At 35.1% G+C, this 19,172-nt stretch overlaps 1 protein-coding gene across 9 annotated transcripts in view; it reads left to right on the forward strand.

Annotated features, from left to right (window-relative positions):
* The window catches only part of RASAL2 (RAS protein activator like 2), a 340,956-nt gene that overhangs the window by 113,578 nt on the left and 208,206 nt on the right, over positions 1 to 19,172 (forward strand). For 2 of the 9 annotated variants that reach the window (XM_081824669.1, XM_081824670.1), the window contains exon 1: positions 7,517 to 8,586. The exons of 5 other annotated variants lie outside the window; for them this stretch is intronic. In XM_081824669.1, the coding sequence (XP_081680795.1) occupies positions 7,989 to 8,586 (598 nt within the window). In that variant the 5' untranslated portion in view covers positions 7,517 to 7,988. Of the gene's footprint in view, positions 1 to 7,514; positions 8,587 to 19,172 lie in introns of those variants that run through there. 2 more of the 9 variants (XM_081824668.1, XM_081824671.1) reach the window with 2 other exon arrangements.

The following is a 19,172-nucleotide window of genomic DNA, read 5'->3' on the forward strand; positions in this document are numbered from 1 at the left end:
ACAAATAATCCTTTTTTTAACCCACAAATAATCCTATTAAAAATGGGCATTGGGCATGAATAGACATTTTTCCAAAGAAGAAATGCAGCTGACCGAAAGACACATGAAAAGATGCTCAACACCACCAGTCATCAGGGAAATGCAAATTAAAACCGCAATGAGATTATCACCTTATACCTGTCAGAATGGCTAGCCTCAAAAACATAAGAAATAATGAGTGTTGGCGAGGATGGGGAGAAAAGGGAACCCTTGTGCACTGTTCGTGGGAATGCAAATTGGGGCAGCCAGTGCAGAAAACAGTATGGAGGTTCCTCAAAAAATTAAAAATAGAAATACATATGATCCAGTAATTCACTACTGAGTATCTACATAAAGAAAATGAAAATACTAATTTGAAAAGATATATGCAATTCTATGTTTATTACAGCATTATTTACGATAGCCAAGATTTGGAAGCAACCCAAGTATCCACTGATAGATGAATGGATAAAGAAGTGGTATATATATATAAAAAGGAATATTACTCAATCATAAGAAAGAATGAAAATTGCCATGTGCAACAACATGGGTGGACCTAAAGGGTATCACGCCAAGTTAAAAAAGTCAGAGAAAGATTAATACCTTACAATTGCACTTATATGTGGAATTTAAGAAACGAATGAACAAAAAAGAGAGAGACAAAAACCAGACTCTCAAATACAGAGAACCGTTGTGGAGAGGGGTGGGGGGATTCGTGAAATAGATAAAGGAGATTAAGAGTACACTTACTATGATGAGCACTGAATAATGTATAGAATTGTTGAGATATTGCACACCTGAAACTAATATAACACTGTGTGTTAATTATACTTCAGTTAAAAAAAAAAAATAGAGCCACTTCTCCTTTGCTGCTATTCTGCTTTCCAGTGGTAACGTCTCCTGTAGATTTTTACCTCCTTTTTACAGTTGACCCTTGAACAATGCAGAGGTTAGGGGCACCAACCCCTGTGTAGTCAAAAATCTACGTATAATTTTTGACTCCTCCAAAACTTACCTAGTAATAGCCTACTGTTGACCAGAAGCCTTACCGATAACATATTTTGTGTATGTGTGATATACTGTTTTCTTACAATAAAAAATAAGATAAAATGTTAAGAAAATCACAAGGAAGAGAAAATACATTTACAGTATTGTACTGTATTTATATTAAAACAGAAAACCCTATGTATAAGTGGACCTGTGTGGTTATTCAGTGGTCAGTTGTGTATGGAAGGGGAGACAAAATACAGTTGGTTCTGTTATCATGCTTGTTTTCAAAAGCAGGGCTTGTACCATGTGCTTGATATTAAGGAACAACTTGAGCATTGCGTGAACTTTGTGTTTGCTTATGCCATTCGTCTGAGAAACACTAGATGAACACAGAAAACTGTATCCACTTAAACTATATCGCATAGGAAATACTCAAAGTATACATGTCAGCCAGCTAGCAGCTGCCTCAGTTCTCCACTGAGTTATGAGCCACGTGCATCCACCCAGGGTACTGCGGCTCTCTTAGATTTCAGGTAACCCTCCTTCCACTACTTCATGAAAAAGCAGAAGCTGCAACCCTTCTGATGCCCACTTCCACAGGCAAACTTAAAGGTTTTTTCAGACTAACCTGCCATATTTATTTTAGCACATTGGTGTTTCTTAACCATTTAACATGTATAAAATGGTCTACAGTTTGTATTAGCTTCTTATCTTTCTTATGTGTCATTGTTGCAGTTCCTTTGTGTGGCTCCCCAACCCCATCTTCCCCATAAGCTCTGTAGTTTTACTGTGCAATTTTGTATAGTGTGGTGATTTTTAGGAATGCATGTCACATGATAGTAGAATTGACTATAATAATAGAATCTCAAGATCAAGAGAATCTCAGAAGTTGGTTCTATCTTTAAGCCTTAGACTTGGTAAAAATCCTCTTACTACATACCTCTCTAACACCTTGTATACTTTTCCCTTCCTAATGTAAGCATTTCCTGATCAATAGGCAGTTCCAAGAGGATAGGGACAGTGTTTGCCCTGTTCTTTTTTTTTTTTAATTCAGTTAGCTAACATATAGTACATCATTAGTTTCAGATGTAGTGTTCAATGATTCATCAGTTGTGTATAACACCCAGTGCTCTTTTTGTTCCTATAATCTTAATACAGTGCCTGATATATGGTAGGTGCTCAATTACAATTTGAAATATCTATGCAGATGTAAGTACTTGCATATTTATTTAGAGAATTCACATGTTTCTTTTGACTTAGCAACCAGAATGGTTCCTAAAGCTGTGCTTTACATATTACATATTATTATTGTGAAAATTTTAAAGTAGTTGATTGAAATTTGAGGAGAAATGATCTTGTACTGACACTTCAATCCACAGCCAGTTTTTACAGTAGGATTTATAGTGAATGTGGTAATTCAGTGGTACTACTGTCATTGTTTCTAATTTCAAGAAACTATAAATCCTGTGAATATTTTCTTAAAAATTCATGAATTCATAATATGTCTTTTGAGAAATTCAGAAAATATAGAGTGGCAAGTTATTGTCTTAAATTCAGATAAAAGATAAAACTTGGAGAAATAACTAACATAAATAATCTTAGGCTTTCATAATGATGAGATAATTGAAGCACTTGACTCAAACTTTAGCAGCTGTGAGAGAGATGAGTCTTCTCCTTTAGCTATTCTTAGAGACTGTCACTGCCTCGGTCTATAGTTCTTTTGCTTTCTGATTTCTCTTGAATCTTTTTCTCTGTTATTTAGTATTTTCCAATTCCATATTCCTTAAATAAGGAAGTTTATGGTAAGAAGGTTTGTGGTACTTCCTCAAAAGAATTGAGTTGATGAGTTTAGAAACTATGATAATTATTTTTACCTTACCTATTCAGTATATAAAAGAATTTTCTAATTTAACACTGAGTCTCACAATGTTGATTACAGGGCTCACGTTCTCCTCCTGTGCAACTTTTCTCAAAATTATTTAGTCTTTTTAACATTTTGTTTTTTTATTTGTGAGAGAAAGAGGGGAGATGGGGGGGCCAAGAGAGGGAGAAAGAGCACACTAATCGGGGTGGGGAGGGGCAGAGGGAGAGGGAGAAGCAGACTACCAGGTGAGCAGGGAGCCCGACGCGCTGTTCTGGGCTTGATCCCAGGACCCCAGGATCATGACCTGAGCTGAAGGCAGACGATTAACCAACTCAGCCACCCAGGCGCCCCCTCAAAATTATAGTCTTAATTTAATTTTCCATTGAGGTATTTTAATAGGGGATGATCTTGATTAGTCTCCCTCTCCCATAAAACCTGTGGAACTAGATATTTCTTTATATTAGTCAAAAGATACTCTGAAATGGTCTCTACCTGTATTATAGACCCAAACAAAATAGTTGTGGAATTAAAAATTTCACTTGTTCAATATTTTATTTTGATGTAATTTCAAACCTATAGAAAATTTGCTAGAATGCAAGAAACTCTCATATACCCTTTACCTACATTCAATAATTATGTACATTTTGCCCCATTTGCTTTATCATATTTTATCTACTTTGCTATGCATAGTTTTTTCTTGAATCATTTGAGAATAAGTTGGAAACATCATGTCCCTATGTCCCTAAATACTTCTGTGTGAATTTCTTAAGAATAAGAACATTCTCTTTTGCAATCTTAAGGAAAATTATCAAAATCAGGAAGTTTAATGTTGATAGGATTCTGTTATCTAATCCATAATCCATGTTCTAGTTTTGTCAGTTGTCCCAATAATGTCCTCTATAGCTATTTTTTTTTTTCCCAGTTCAGGATCTAATCCAAAATCATGCATTGTTTTTAATAGTCTCTTTTTAGTCTCCTTTGAATTACAACAGTTTCATAGCTTTTCTTTGATTTTCTTGACCTTGACATTTTTGAAGCAAGGACAGTTTTTGTAGATCTTTAATTTGAGGTTATCTGATATTTCTTGTGATTAGATTAAATTTAGGTTGTGTATTTTTGCAGAATAACACACAAGTATGTATCCTTCACAGTTCAACGTATCAGGAGGCACATAGTGTTAGTTCTAGTATTAGTATATATGTATGTATTCATTTATTCATCCATCCATTTATTCTTTTTTTTTTTTTAAGGTATTTATTTATTTGAGAGAAAGAGAATGGGGGGGAGGGTCAGAGGGAGAAGCAGACTCCCTGCTGAGCAGGGAGCCCGATGCGGGACTCGATCCAGGGACTCCAGGATCATGATCTGAGCTGAAGGCAGTCGCTTAACCAGCTGAGCCACCCAGGCGCCCCCATCCATTTATTCTTTTTGATGTGTTTACTCCTTTCCTCAAGACTAAAATACACAGAAAATGGTTTCAGAATCGATAACCTGTAACACTGGCTAAGCAAACCTACTAACTAAAAGTTCAGTATTGTTTACAATTTTTAAGGTAAAATTTATGGAAAAATGCATAAATGTTTTTTTTAAAATAATTTATTTGGGGGGGAGACAGAGCGTGGGCGTGCGCGTGCACAAGCAAGAGGAGGGGCAGATGCAGAGGGAAGCAGAGAATCTCAAGTGGACTCCATGCTGAGCATGGAGCCCCGATGTGGGCTCGATCTCACAACCCTGAGATCATGACCTGAGCCAAGAGTCAGATGCCTAACCAACTGAGCCACCAAGGTGCCCCCAAAACACATAAATCTTAAGCGAATACTTGGGTGGGTTTTTATAATTACATAAACCCACATTTTCCTATCTCTGTCAAGATTTAGAAAGTTTTCATCACCCCAGAAAGCTTCCTGGTGCCCCTTTCCTGTTAATAGTGTCCTCCGCCACTGACAACTGCTTTTTTGACTTTTTTTTTTCCATTATAGATTAGTTTATCCTGTTTTAGAACTCTATAGAAATGGAATCATACAGTATGTACTCTTCTGTGTCCAGTTCCTTTTGGTGTCATAATATCTGGGATATTCATCTACATTTTTCTTGTTGTTGTTGTTAATAGTTCATTCTTTTTCTGGCTGAGTAGTACATCATTGTATGAAAATACCACAATTTGTTTATCCATTCTTCTGTCATGGGCATTTGGGTTGTTTCCAGTTTGTGGCTGTTCTAAATAAAGCAGCTGTGAACATTGAAGTACAAGTATGTATATTTTCATTTCTCTTGAATAAATGCCTATGAATAGAACTTCAGGGTGATAGGGTAGATGTAGGTCTATCTTTATAAAGAAAATGTCAAATTTGTCTCAGTAGTTGAGCCATTTATGTTCCTATTAACCAGTTACGAGTTTTCTGGTTGCTCCACATCCTCACCAATACCTGTGTTCTTAGCCCTTTAAATCTTAGCCATGCTATTGGATGTGAGTGATATCTCATTATAGCTTTAATTTGCATTTCTCTAATTACTAATGAGGTTGAGTACTTTTTCATATGCTTATTGATCATTCATATAGCTTTCTTTGTGAAGGGTTTGTCCAACTCTTTTTTGACTACTTTTTAATATTAGGTTTCTTTTTTTTTACTAACTAGTTGTAGTTCTTTATATATTGTGGTACAAATTGTGAGATGTTTGTGTTGTGAATATTTTCTCCCATTTTATGACTTATTGATTTTCTTAATGTCTTGTACTGAACAGACGTTTTTGATTTTTGTGCATTTATATTTATTCATGTTTTCCTATCACAGTTATTACTTTTCTGTGTTCTAAGAAATCTTCGTCTACCCTCAGTTCGCAAATATATTCTCCTATGGTTTATTTTTTAAGCTTTACAGTTTTACGTGTTACATTTAGGTTTATTTTCATCACAGATTAATTTCTGTAGGTGGTGTGATGTGCCATTAATAGAGATTGGAGCTTAATGTTTATTGTTTTTCTCTGTGCAAAGTCAGATTTCTGGTTTTTGGGGGGGTTTTTTTTTTGCTCTTTTTTTTCTTAAACAAGAGAAATTTTTTTTTTTTTGTCCAGTGACATTTAATTTTATTTGGATAAATATCATCTAAAACTGAATGATGTGTTCAAGATTCTAAAACATTACTCTTTAACTTTGTACTTATTTATTTATTTATTTTTATTTAATTATGTTAATCACCATACATTACATCATTAGTTCTTGTTGTAGTGTTCCATGATTCATTGTTTGTGTATAACACCCAGTGCTCCATTCAATACATGCCCTCTTTAATACCCATCACCAGGCTAACCCATCCCCTCACCTCCTCCCCTCAAGAACCCTCAGTTTGTTTCTCAGAGTCCATAGTCTCTTGTGGTTCGTCTCCCCCTCCGATTTCCCCCCTTCATTTTTCCCTTCCTACTATCTTCTTCTTCTTCTTCTTTTTTTTTTTTTTAACAAATAATGTATTATTTGTTTCAGAGGTACAGGTGATTCATCAGTCTTACACAATTTACAGCGCTGGCCATAGCACATACCCTCCCCAATGTCTATCACCCAGCTACCCCATGCCTCCCACCCCCCACCACTCCAGCAACCCTCAGTTTAAACAAGAGAAAATTTTATGATTTTAAGACACTTTACTAGTTTGATGTGTTACTCTTTTGGGAAAGCCAAGTACTTCAGCATTTCTTTAATATAGACATACACGTTTCGAACCTATATAAACAAACAAAAATGAGATTATTGCCTTATGATAATGGAAATAACTAGAACATTTTAATATGTTTAGAAGAATAGATAAGGTAGTAAATTTCCTATTTCTATAGTAATGAGACTTAGTGTGAGAACGGTTTTTCATTGTATGTGTTCTGCAACTACATGAATAGGTTTTTAGTTTTCCAGATGAAATTATTTTTTCTACAACTTGCAAAGTGATTTGATTACAATGTTATATCTCTTTTATTGGTGGCCCAAAGTCTGTCAGGTTTTCCATTTGAAACCCCTGTTTTCAGGAGTTTATGAGCAGACATTTGAAAAAAAAATTAACCAGCCAAAAACTTGGCATTCATGATCTTGGTTCCCTATAAGGTACTTGCTTTAACAAAATTTTGAATAGTCAGCTCTTTTTTTAAAGTTGTAAGCAGCACAAAGAAGAGTAAAGGAATTTCTTTGTTTAAACGATAGGGAATATATTTCCAGACAGCTTATCCCAACTAGATTTACAAAGCAAACTTTCCCCTTCTAGAAGTCATCGAAATATATATGTTCCTGTGTTCCAGTTCCCACAAGATAGTGCCTCAAGGCTTTGCTTTTCCTTTGCTGTAGTTCATAGCAAATATCCTCTGTCCCTGTTCTCTTTTCTGTCCATTTATGCTTTTAAAATTCTCTCTAGTATATTTTATTTTTAAAATGGCTTTAAATTTTGGCATTCCTTTGCTCATTTTTCCTCCTCCTTGTAGTGCCTAGTTGAACAAAACAGTATATGACTTTACCTATTGATTGAAAAACAGTATTAATTTTGAGAGAAGTTGTGGTAAAAATAGCAGTGATTTTCTTGAAATTAAATTTCTGAAATACAGACTTTAGAAACTATTCTGAAGAGTTGTTGCTTAAAGGGCAGGCTTTTAGGCAAGTTTTCTTTCTTCTTCTGTCAAGTGTGGATGTCAGCTTGAGTACTTTCACAATCTGTCTTTAACCCACTATCATTTGCATGGTGAACACTTAACTGCTATTGGTCCATAAAGGTGTTTGTGGGTTTTTTGTCGCTTTTATTTCACTTCTCATTTTCTTTAAAATCATTTCCTGAAAACTTAGTACAGAAATGTAGCCTACAGCAGGAAGCGAGATGATCTTCTGGAAATCTTTACTTTTGCTACACTCTGAAGATTATTTGCTTCAGGCAAGAGATTTTTGGGTGCTGCTGAAATTTCGGAGATCTGGGAAAATGGTGTAATAACATGACACCAGCTCTTAAGCAGCAACATCTGCTGTGGTTCAAAGCCACACAAAGAAAGCTGCTTAAGCAGTTGAATATTTTGGACTGCACGGACAAGTGTGGTTCGACTGCAAAGACTGCAGGGTAGAGGAAACTTAAAGTTTTAGAGAAGTTGTTAAAAAATGGAGTCATGGAAGATGAGCATCTTTAAAAGACAGACATCACCTTGTCCTCCAAGCTATCGAAGATCTTTGTCAGAACCTGCTTATGCAAATACAGAGATAGGAACAAGCTTAAAGAGCTTTCCATGGCGTGGTCCAGTGAAAAGCAAGAGGAAGAAAAATGAACATGCTGTTTCCAATCTAGGAAAGCCACTGGGTGCTTATCGGTGGCAAACACATCCCAGCTTTAGGTGGAAAGGGGGCAAAAGGGAGAGATTGGAGACTAATAAGAAAGACTTGGATGAACCACAACAAAAGGTCCTGCCAAAGATGGTTGGCAATAATGCTTCTTCCTCTGCTAACGAGGTCCTTGGAACATCAACAGAGAAGCTGAACCTGGTCAACACTCAGTCACTTCGGGTTCCATTCACCAGATCTATTTCAGAGCCAGAACCCCGCTGCAATATCAGATTTGTTAGACCGTGGCCGACTTCAGGGAGGTCAGAGGAGTCTGAGCAGCAGGGATATTTCATCCGTGGCATTTTCTCTACTCTTTCCAATGGCTTCTCCAGGATGCTGAGTCTAAAAGGAGAATCTACCAATGAGCCAGTAAGAGAAGGTATATTGTGATGAATAAGGGGAGAAAGAAGGGATGGCTCAATTTTAATTACTATTGGAATTTTAATTATTTGTGTTTTATAATAAGATAAACCATTGTATTTGCTCAGAATAAGACAAATTTATTTAATTTGTATAATTTTTAACAAGTGATAAATACTACAGAAGTCCTCTTTCAATGAATGTTAGTAAATAATAGTAAAGAATAGATTTGGTTAAATTAAGGAATTTTTTTTTTCGTATGTTATACTCTTGAATTCTATTTTGGAGCCTGTGTAAAAGGGTTTTGTTTGTTTTGCTTTGTTTTTTAACCCTTATTTATTTCCATTGATATACTTTTGCAAGTTAAATGAGATTTAGAGGAGAAATAATCAATTTCCTCATGCGAAAGTTGAGAATTAAACAATTTATGTATTGTCTTTTCATAAAAACTAACAAATATTATTAGAGAGAACTATTTAGAGGAGAATTGTATCGATAGCTTTTAATTGGTTGGAATTTGATTTGCTTATGTCATAAAAATCCACAATTTGAATATGGAAGCAAGAGATGCAAATCTTGAATTTGTTAGTGACAATATAGAAGCTTGTGTTTGATTCATTTCAGACAAAAGAATCATCAGTTGCTTTTAAAACCTCATTTAAGACTTGTTTAAATTTAAAAATGTTTTATATTAATGGTAGCATTGTTAAATCCAAAAAAAGAACTCTTAAAGTTTTATGTGATTGCCTTGGAAATGACTGACCTTATCTGCTAAACTATTTCAGTTCTGTGTTACAACCCATGTTTGTTTGTTTGTTGTTTTTGGAAACTTCAGCACTGAAACTCTGATAGTATCTCCATCCAATTGAGGTCATTTTTGGACAAGCTCTTGCTATTAGAATAATTTAGTTTATCTTTACTGTAAGGTTGACCACATCATGAATGTTTAAACTCTTTAGAAAATTATGGGAGTTGTTGAAGAATTTTGTTTTTGGAGTACAGTTTAGTTTCTTTTAAAATGAAGATGAAGAATGCAAAAGGGTGACATATCACTGAAAAGAGTTTTCCAAATATATGTGTGCCAGTAATTCAATATTCCTCCGAAACCTTGTCCTCCCTAAATTTTCTTTTGCTCAGTAAATTTTAATGATACTATTAAAATTTTCTTCTTACCCTTGGCTTATAAATAATTACCAACAGTAAAATATTTTTGATGTGCCTGTATTAACATTCTGTTGAAATTTTTGGAAAACTAGGTTGTTGGATTTTCTTGGATGCCAGTATATGTGCTTCCTTGTCACGTGATGACAGGATGGTGTAAAGGAGTGTTAAAGGAAATTAAGAGTTTGAAATAAATTCTTAGGATCAGTGCCTCTCAATAGTTAATATGTGTGCATTTGATGAAAGAAAGCTATTATGGTTTGGGGGGTTTAGGGTTTTTTTTGTTTTGTTTTGTTTTAAATATTTGTGTTCATAAAGATTTTGGGCTTTTGTAGTTAACTTTCAGTTTCTAGTAAATTTGCCAAGCTGTTGTCCGCCTAGTATGTGTGATGCACTCAAAGACTCTGTCCCTACTTTTTATACATTTATGGTTTACTTAAGGAGATACAAAATAGTCTGTATTTATTATATTCCTAATATATTTCCTAATATTCTTCATCGTTTATAATCATAGAATAATTATACATGTGGAAGCATAAACCATTTAAGGTGCTATTAGAAGGGATTTCAAGTCCAATAATTAAAGAACAGTACACAGTATTCTTTCCAGTCAGATCAGTAATTTTTATTAATAAACACTGTGATATCCCCTAAGCGCTTCACCAGTGAAGATTCAAGCTCTTAAAAATGAAATATGCTATTTAATACGAAGATTGGAGCTCATTCTTGTCTGGAGATCTCCTTTTCTCAGTGAGCAGTAGCTCGCACCCAGCAGAGAGTCCATGTGCATGCTTTTCTAACCTTCGGCAGGTGTTAACCTTTCTGCATTTCTCATTCCCCACAAGAGTGGCCCAAGAGACCTGAATTCTACTTCCATCTATGCCAGTTATCTGTGAAGTTTCATCTCTGAATCTGTCTTAACACTTTGTGGAATAGTAATTCCTTCCTCACAAGTGATACATGAAATATGAAAATACTATGTACATTATAGTTTACATAACATCTATTCACAGATGCCATGTGAATAAAAAGTGTTCTCATCAGGGTTGCTATTATAGTATTGTAGCAAGATATGGAATATTAAACCATAGATGTCTTTAAGACTGTTAAGAAAATCAGTGTATTTCTTAATTTGAAGCCCACTAGTGTTTGTTACTTTTCTTCCTCAATATGAACTGCAAGATGCAGGAGGCATTAAGTAATGTAGTATGTATTTAAAGCATGTAAAACAGTGTTTGGCACATAGCATTTGTTCGATGTATATTAGGTCCTGTTTCTGTTAAGAAAATGAACTTACATTGATAGAGTTTTTTTTTTTTTTTTAAATGGGAAAGAGAAAGAGGATTACCTGATTGTTGAATGTTAAAATTAACAAATGTGAGTAAATTGCAATGTTCTAGTCTTAAATTCTGTGCACCCACACTTGTTCTGAGCATGTGTATGTTCTGAGCATAAATAAGCTTCTTGTGCCCTAGCTGACCATAATTACCCTCATGCTTAAAGCAGTGAAATATATCATGCTCAGGGTCCCTAACCAATTTAAGAGGGAGAGGCTCAGAGTCTTCACAACTATTCCATGTTCAACCCCCCAGTTGTGCGAATATTCCTTTATCTGATGTAGGTCAGATAATATGTAGGTCAAATGATACAGTATAAAAAATAATAACTTTTTATAGCTAAAAGTAATTCCAACTGCTTTGGGCCCATGTCTAAGCACTGAGTCAACATGTTTGCAATAGTGGAAGTAAATTGAAACACCCAGTAAGAGAGGAGTAACCATAAGCCCATCACAGCATATCAAATCAACAAAATATCATAGGGCCTACTAGTTGCCACTTACTAGCTATGTGAAACTTAGAAAAAAATCAGGTAATTGTAAACATACATGGAATGTAAACTCTAAGTTACTAGGAGACCGTTTCATTCCTAAATTGTTTTTCTTTCTCTGTCAGTAGGTAGATACAAGAATGAAAGCTTAAAAAAAAAAAAAAATAGAAAAGGAAATTAAATATACCCCATGTAGTTCTCTCTTTCTGATTACAGTGTATGTCTGGTTAAACTGACATTATTTATAATGCCATAGTAATAAGAATATTCTCTCCCCAGTGTTAATTATGTTTTTAAAGACCCCTAACTTGGGAATTAGAAGACTATTTTTTTTCTAGATAATTTTCTTTTAATATGCTCATTCAATTTTTAAACAAATTTTTCATTAAAAAATCCTATTGGAAAAGATCTTATACATTAATTCAGCAACTGTTTATTGAATTCCTAAGACACTGTTCTTAGTGCTGGGAATATAACACATTATTAAGTAACTGGCAGCTTCCTCATTTATTCTAGGAAATCATTAACCAAATTAGAAAAAATAAACGTATTGTAAGTTCGTAACATGTACATCTAATAAATAGTGGTGAGGATTAATTAGTATAAGAACTTTAGTGCCTCAGATCTCTATAATTGGACCTTCTGTTTTCATTATAAATTAAAAGAGATGTTTGCAAAATACAGAGAAATATGTTACTTTCTGCCATTTCTTAGAAGAATCACTGCATTTCAGGGATGCCTGGGTGGCTCAGTCGGTTAAGCGTCTGCCTTTGGCTCATGTCATGATCCCAGGGTCCTGGGATCGAGTCCTGCATCGGGCTCCTTGCTCAGCAGGGAGCCTGCTTCTCCCTCTGCCTGCCGCTCCCCCTGTTTGTGTGTGTGTGCTCTCTCTCTCTGAAAAATAAATAAATAAAATCTTTAAAAAAAATCACTGCATTTCAGCGATTTAGTGTAACACCTTGCTAGGATATTAGCTGTTAATATTTGCTATTAATTAGCTATTAATATTAACTATATGCAGTATTAATATTTGCATATTGTATATTAATATGTACCAAATTATTCTTTTCTACATGACTTCAGCATATGTTTAAAATATTCTGAGTGTCTCTGTGTTTAAAAATGTTTCCTGGAGTTTCTCTTATTTCACAGATTTTTCTATTTCTGTAAGCAGTAAGGTTTTTTTTTCCACCTGCAAAATCAAATAAACTTTCCTCCAATTATAAAAGTAAGAAATCATTGTATAAATTTTTTCAGAGAAAAATAGAAGGAAGACCATTAATACAGGTCATAATCCTAGTAAAAACTAAAGATTTTAATTTTAATTAAGTAATTAAAATTTCTAATTTTATTTTCAGGTACCAAACAGATCAATGAGAGTTATGTAATATACTGCTTAGTCCTTACGTTGGAGTTAGATCTGAGGTTAAATTCTGGCTCTTCCTCTTTTTAGCTGTGAAGTAGATATAACTTACCTATTTTCTTTATAAAAAAAAAATAGAGCTATCTCCAAATGTCCACCAATAGATGAATGGATAAAGTGGTATATATATATACAATGGAATATTACTCAGCCATAAAGAGAATGAAATCTTGCCCTGTGTAGCAACATGGATGGAGCTAGAGAGTATAATGCTAAGCAGGATAATTCAATCAGAAAAAGACAAATACCATATGATTTCACTCATATGTGGAATTTAAGAAACAAAACAAATGAGGAAAGGGGAAAAAAAAGGAGAGACAAACCAAGAAACACTCTCTCTCTCTTTTTTTTTTTTTTTAAAGATTTTATTTGTTTATTTATTTGACAGAGAGAGACACAGTGAGAAAGGAAACACAAGCAGGGGGAATGGGAGAGGGAGAAGCAGGTTTCCCGCAGAGCGGGCAGCCAGATGCAGGGCTCGATCCCAGGACCCTGGGATCATGACCCGAGCCGAAGGCAGACGCTTAACAACTGAGCCACCCAGGTGCCCCGAAACAGACTCTTAATTATAGAGAACAAATGGGTGGTTACCAAAGGGGAGGTGGTGGGGCGGGGCAGGGGCAGGAATGGGTGAAATAGGTGATGGGGATTAAAGAGTATACTTATCATGATGAGCACTGGATAATGTGTAGAACTGTTGAATCACTTTATTTTACAGCTGAAACTAATATAACACTGCATGTTAATAACTATACTGGAATAAAAATTAAAAATTTAGTAAAAGACAATAGAGCTGTGATATAGATGCTATGAAGTTGTAACAAAGATTAAATGAGATAATATGTGTCAAGTGCTTTGCTGAACTTACAGTGGGAGCCCAATTAATAGTAGCTTTAGGGGCACCTGGGTGGCTCAGTGGGTTAAGCATCTGACTTTGGCTCAGATCATGATTTCAGGGTCCTGATATTGAGCCCTGCCTCAGCAGGGAGTCTGCTTGTCTCTCTCCCTCTGCCCCTCCCCCATTCATCCTCTCTCTCTCTCTCTCAAATAAATACATTTTTTTAAAAAATAGTTGCTTTAAAATAAAAATAAAGCCATCTGTTCATGAGGATACATCCTGGAATCTTCTTGGAGTAGATGTAAGAAATATTTCAATCTTAATTGTACATTTATAAACGTTTTTTTCTTTCTTTTTCTTTCTTTCAGATTTATTTATTTATTTGAGAGAGAGACAGCAAAAGAGCAGGTGGGGAGGGGGAGAGAAAAATCTCAAGCAGACTCCCCGTAGAGCACGGAGCCTGAGATGGGGCTTGATCTCATAACCTGGAGATCATGACTCCAGCCGAAATCAAGTCAGACGGGACTGAGCCACCAGGTGCCCCAATCATTTCTTTTTTTAAAGATTTTATTTTTTAAGTAATCTCTACACCCCATGTGGGACTCAAACTCACAACCATGAGACCAAGAGTTGCGTACTCTACCAACTGAGCCAGTCAGGCACCCCTATAAATCATTTCTTAAGATAACCAGTTTTGTCTAAGTGATATTTTCTAAATATGTTCTCAAATTCTGGGAGTACTTTATTTTAGCTTCTTACTAACTGCTTAGTCAGTAGAAGAACCATTGCAATGTTTTTTACAATATGTGGACTTCCCACCCAAGAGCTGTGTGTGTGTATGTATACTTCCATTTGTTCATGACTTATTTATTTTTTCCATCAGGATTTTGAAAATGTTTTTAATAAAAGAAAAAATTAACCATCACATATTTTATACTTGTGATTGAGCTCTGTTTTTATTGCATACTTTAAAATTAATTTTAAAGATGATAATGAAGTATGTTGATTTTTGTACTGAGCTCCATTTTATTACTGATTATTTATCCGATATTTAAAATCAGCATCCCTTATTTTAGAAGCATAATATTTTAGGGGAAAGAAGATCAGTCTTTGGAGACATGAAGACCTGTTTCTAAACTCTTTGCACGTCATCAGTAATAGTACTACAATAAATATCAATAACAAATATTGGTTCAGGTCATGATCTCATTTTTCTTATCAAAAAATATTGATATTTACTGTAGTACTACAAATAAGTAGGCAAATGGATTCAGTTCATTTAAAAATCAGACCCATTAATAACAATGGGTCGGAGTGAAGAATGATAATTAAAATGATTAAAAATATATATATTTTTAAAAGATTTTATTTATTTATTTGAGAGAGAGAGAATGAGAGCACAAGAGGGAAGAGGGTCAGAGGGAGAAGCAGACCCCCCGCTGAGCAGGGAGCCCGATGCGGGACTCGATCCCAGGACTCCAGGATCATGACCTGAGCCGAAGGCAGTCGCTTAACCAACTGAGCCACCCAGGCGCCCCGATTAAAAATATTTTTAAATTCTGGCTCTACCTCTCATTAGTAATGTGACCTTGGGCAAATTACTTTATCTCTCAGAGGCTCGGTTTCCTCATTTGTAAGATGAAGTAATATATGCTTTGTAGGTTATTGTGAGAATTAAATGAAATGGGCTATGTATAGTCTGTAGCACAGTGCTTGTCAAGTAGTAAGAGCTCAGTGGAAGTTAATGCTCAGTGATATACTGGAGCCAGCTTGCAGAAGCTGGTCTATTAATGTGTATCTATTCTCAATTGCCATGAAATGACATTGCATTGATACCTTCAAATTAACCATGGTGGGGCTATTAATACCTCAGAAATGTTGCAAATCAAAAGATGGTAATGGTTGTGGGTGGTAGTGTTTCAGAAGTGGTAGCTGTTAAATTTTTAGCAACATGCCACTGGTAACACCTATTATTATTTAAATCTTTAGAGTTAATAACCAGTATTACAAAAAATAGGATTTTGAATCTAGATTTGAATATGTTTCTCACATTAAGAAATTTTATATTTGATTATTATTTATTTTAAAGATTTTATTTATTTATTTGATAGAGCGAGAGAGCACAAGCAGGGGGAGCAGCAGAGGGAGAGGGAGAAGCAGGCTCCCCGCTGAGCCAGGAGCCCGATGCAGGGCTCGATCCCAGGACCCTGAGATCATGATCTGAGCTGAAGGCAGACGATTAACCATCTGAGCCACCCCAGGTGCCCCTATATTTGATAGTTTAGAGTATCAATCGAAGTTGACTACTGAGTTGTATTAAATAGGCATCTCTTGAGACGTATTGTTCTTATCATACTTTTTCCTGTTATTTAACTAACATTGAAATGTTTGGGATAACCTATGTACAGTGGACAATTATTTTAAGGTGTTTTTTGCTGAGGTATGCTAGCACTTTTTGCTAAGATCATTTTTTTAGTTTTGTTTTGGTAAGTCACCTGTAACTATGTTCCTACCTCTCAGATTACACAGTAATTTTTTTTGGATCTTATTAAGTGATTTTGAGATCAGAACTGTGTATTGCTTTTTTAGCCCACTGAATAAAATGTAATCCTCTTCTAAATTTTAGAATGTAAATAACGCTGTAGAAATTATCTCTAGTGGGGGCGCCTGGGTGGTTCAGTCAGTTGAACATCTGGCTCTTGATCTCAGGTCAGGTCTTGATCACAGGGTAGTGAGTTCAGGTTCCATGTTAGGTGCCAAGCCCAGCGCCTACTAGGAAAAAAAAAAAAAATTATCTCTAGTGAATTCATTCATGGTGCTTTTATTATTTAGCAATTTTACTTTGAAATGATTTAAATTTTTACAGTCACTATTGATAATTTTTTCTACTTGTTTTTCATTTTGGTACTTTATGTTTTTAAAATTATTTTCACCTGGATTTTTAGTTCATTAATATGTGCTAAGTACCTCCCGTGTTAACAAAATGAATAATTATTTTTGCCTCATACTTAAGTAAATCCAACTAATATAAAAATTCAAGCTAATTATTAAGTATAATTGATTTAAAAAAGACTTTTATTTTTAGTTTACTTCCCTTATTGAATTTGTACCAAAGGTTCCAATGAAGCTATTCTTGAAAGTAAAATTTTCTTGTTCTTTTTGTCTCATGCTTAAATGATCAGATTTCACTCTTTCCATGTGGTTTTGCAATTTCTGAGCAATCTGACAAATAAAATGAAAAAAATATGTGTTTTATGTGCGAAGACTTTCCTTAACAAATAACTGGCTAGCTTGACTTTTTTAGCTAAAACAAAGTTATTTAACTTATATTCACCAAGTCGTTGAGAAATAAATGTATAAGAGAGAGCCCAGTATCCTAAGTAATAAAATTTCTTAGCCAATTTATTTATTTATCTGAAATATCCTAGTTCATTTCCTAAAAAAGATTATTTAGCTGTTATCCCATGTTCTGGCTGCCAGTATCTTTTTTCATGCTAGATTTCTGGAAATTTGAGTTGTTGAGCCTTTCATTACCAAGCCCTGAGATAATCAGAAGACATTCTTTGTTGAGATATTAGGCAAAGGATCCAGTCCAGTGTGATCAGTGGTAGTTAATGGTGACATCAGCCATAGAGTAGTTTTTCAAGACTATGCCTAATCTTGAGTGCTGAGCTACCTCTAACCTAGGATAGAATTTATTTCTTCATAGGTAAGTAATCTGGTGGTTCACTTAGGGGCATGATGCCAAAAACTTGTACCTGTCTCTCAGTGTTAGAAGTTGCTATTAATCTCAGTTTCCAAAATCAGAGATTCTAATGTTAGGGCCTAGGCTAAAAACCAGTAGAATTCTCAATTAACCATTCTAAAACTTGCCTTGTCATCCAAGAAATATTTTTTGATGTATGTTGCAACTGGGTCAGTTTTTTCTCCTCAGTCCTTTAAAAATGAGTTGTTCCTTGGTTTACTAGTAAAGTCTTAAGAAACAAGCAAGCAACAATAATAACAAAACAGAAAGGATTCGGTTTTGGTTTTAAATATTGTGATTAATAATTTATTTCACTGGCTGAAACTTTATGGTGTGATTTATACCAAACACTAGTTGTCTCTGGCATTTACCTTAGAGCAAAAATTTCTTAATGTAACTGGATCTGGATCTTCAGTGTTGACTCCCTCTTTTTTTCCTTCATCACCAGCAACCAAGGGTGATACAGAATGAATGTAGCCCATCATCCATGTTCTGGTAGTTTATAACATGGTGAGGAGGCGGATATGTAAAAGATAAATAACACAGTCTCTGACAACATGTCATTTGAAATAGGTTTGGATTAATAAAAGTCTCACAAGTTAAGGAAAGGAATTAGGGGTATTCTACAAAGGGAACAATGTGAGTGTCAGGAGTACATCTAGGGAATGATGAGAAGTTCACAAAGTGAAAAACACAGAGGGTGGGAATGTGAGTAGATGTGACTACAAAGGAAAGCGAGTTAGTGTTCAAAGAGTTCTATGCTGAACACCAAGCTAAGGCTTTTGGATTTCAAAGGTAACAGATTTTAAAGTAGGAGATAAGTTTCATTTTTTGGAGGACAATTTTATGTTAGCATGGATGATGGACTGATGATGAAGAGATACAATTGTGTCAGAGTTTAAGACATAATAGAAGCCTAAATTAAAGAAGTGTCAAAAATAAATGAGGGTAGAAATTCCAGTAAAAAGGCATTTCTGAGATGGATAGAATTTCTAGAATAATTCAGAAGGCAAATAGAAATCAATAATAACAAGGTTTATAGATTTGGAACATGATGACATTTTTAACTGAATTTAAGAATAAAGAAGTAGAGCAAGTTTAAAGGGGGAAGCAGTGAATATGTGTTTAGTAATTTCTAAATGCTTGGTTTTTCTGAGTACTTTATATTCATTTATCTGGTTTACTCCTCTGAATAATCCTGTGGGTAGTTGGAAGAATTCTCCTTTTAAAAGTATGGAATTAGAGAATCAGAAAGGCTCCGTTACATCTCTAAGACTGCCCAGCTAGTAAGTGGTAGAATCCCAGGTCTCTCTGACTTCAAGCCCCTGTTCTTACCTCTCCATTTTGTGGCTTTCTGAGCATATGATGTCTGCGAAGTTTTCAGGAACCTGGGAGTATCTGCCCATTGAGCACTGAGAAATAATGGGGCAGCAGTTCAACAGCGGAGAGGTTTCCATGTGAAGATTTACATTTGAGAATCATGAGCACATGGATGCTGAAGCCACAGGAGTGGGTGAAATCACTCAGGCAAGGGTTGTGGGGGTAGTGAGAGTGTCAAGGCTAGCACCCTGACCTTGGCACATCTGGCCATCTTATTTGAGGCTAACCAGA

This window comes from Leptonychotes weddellii, chromosome 6, assembly GCF_054177405.1.
Source record: "Leptonychotes weddellii isolate Sample4059 chromosome 6, ASM5417740v2, whole genome shotgun sequence".
NCBI lineage: Eukaryota > Metazoa > Chordata > Mammalia > Carnivora > Phocidae > Leptonychotes > Leptonychotes weddellii.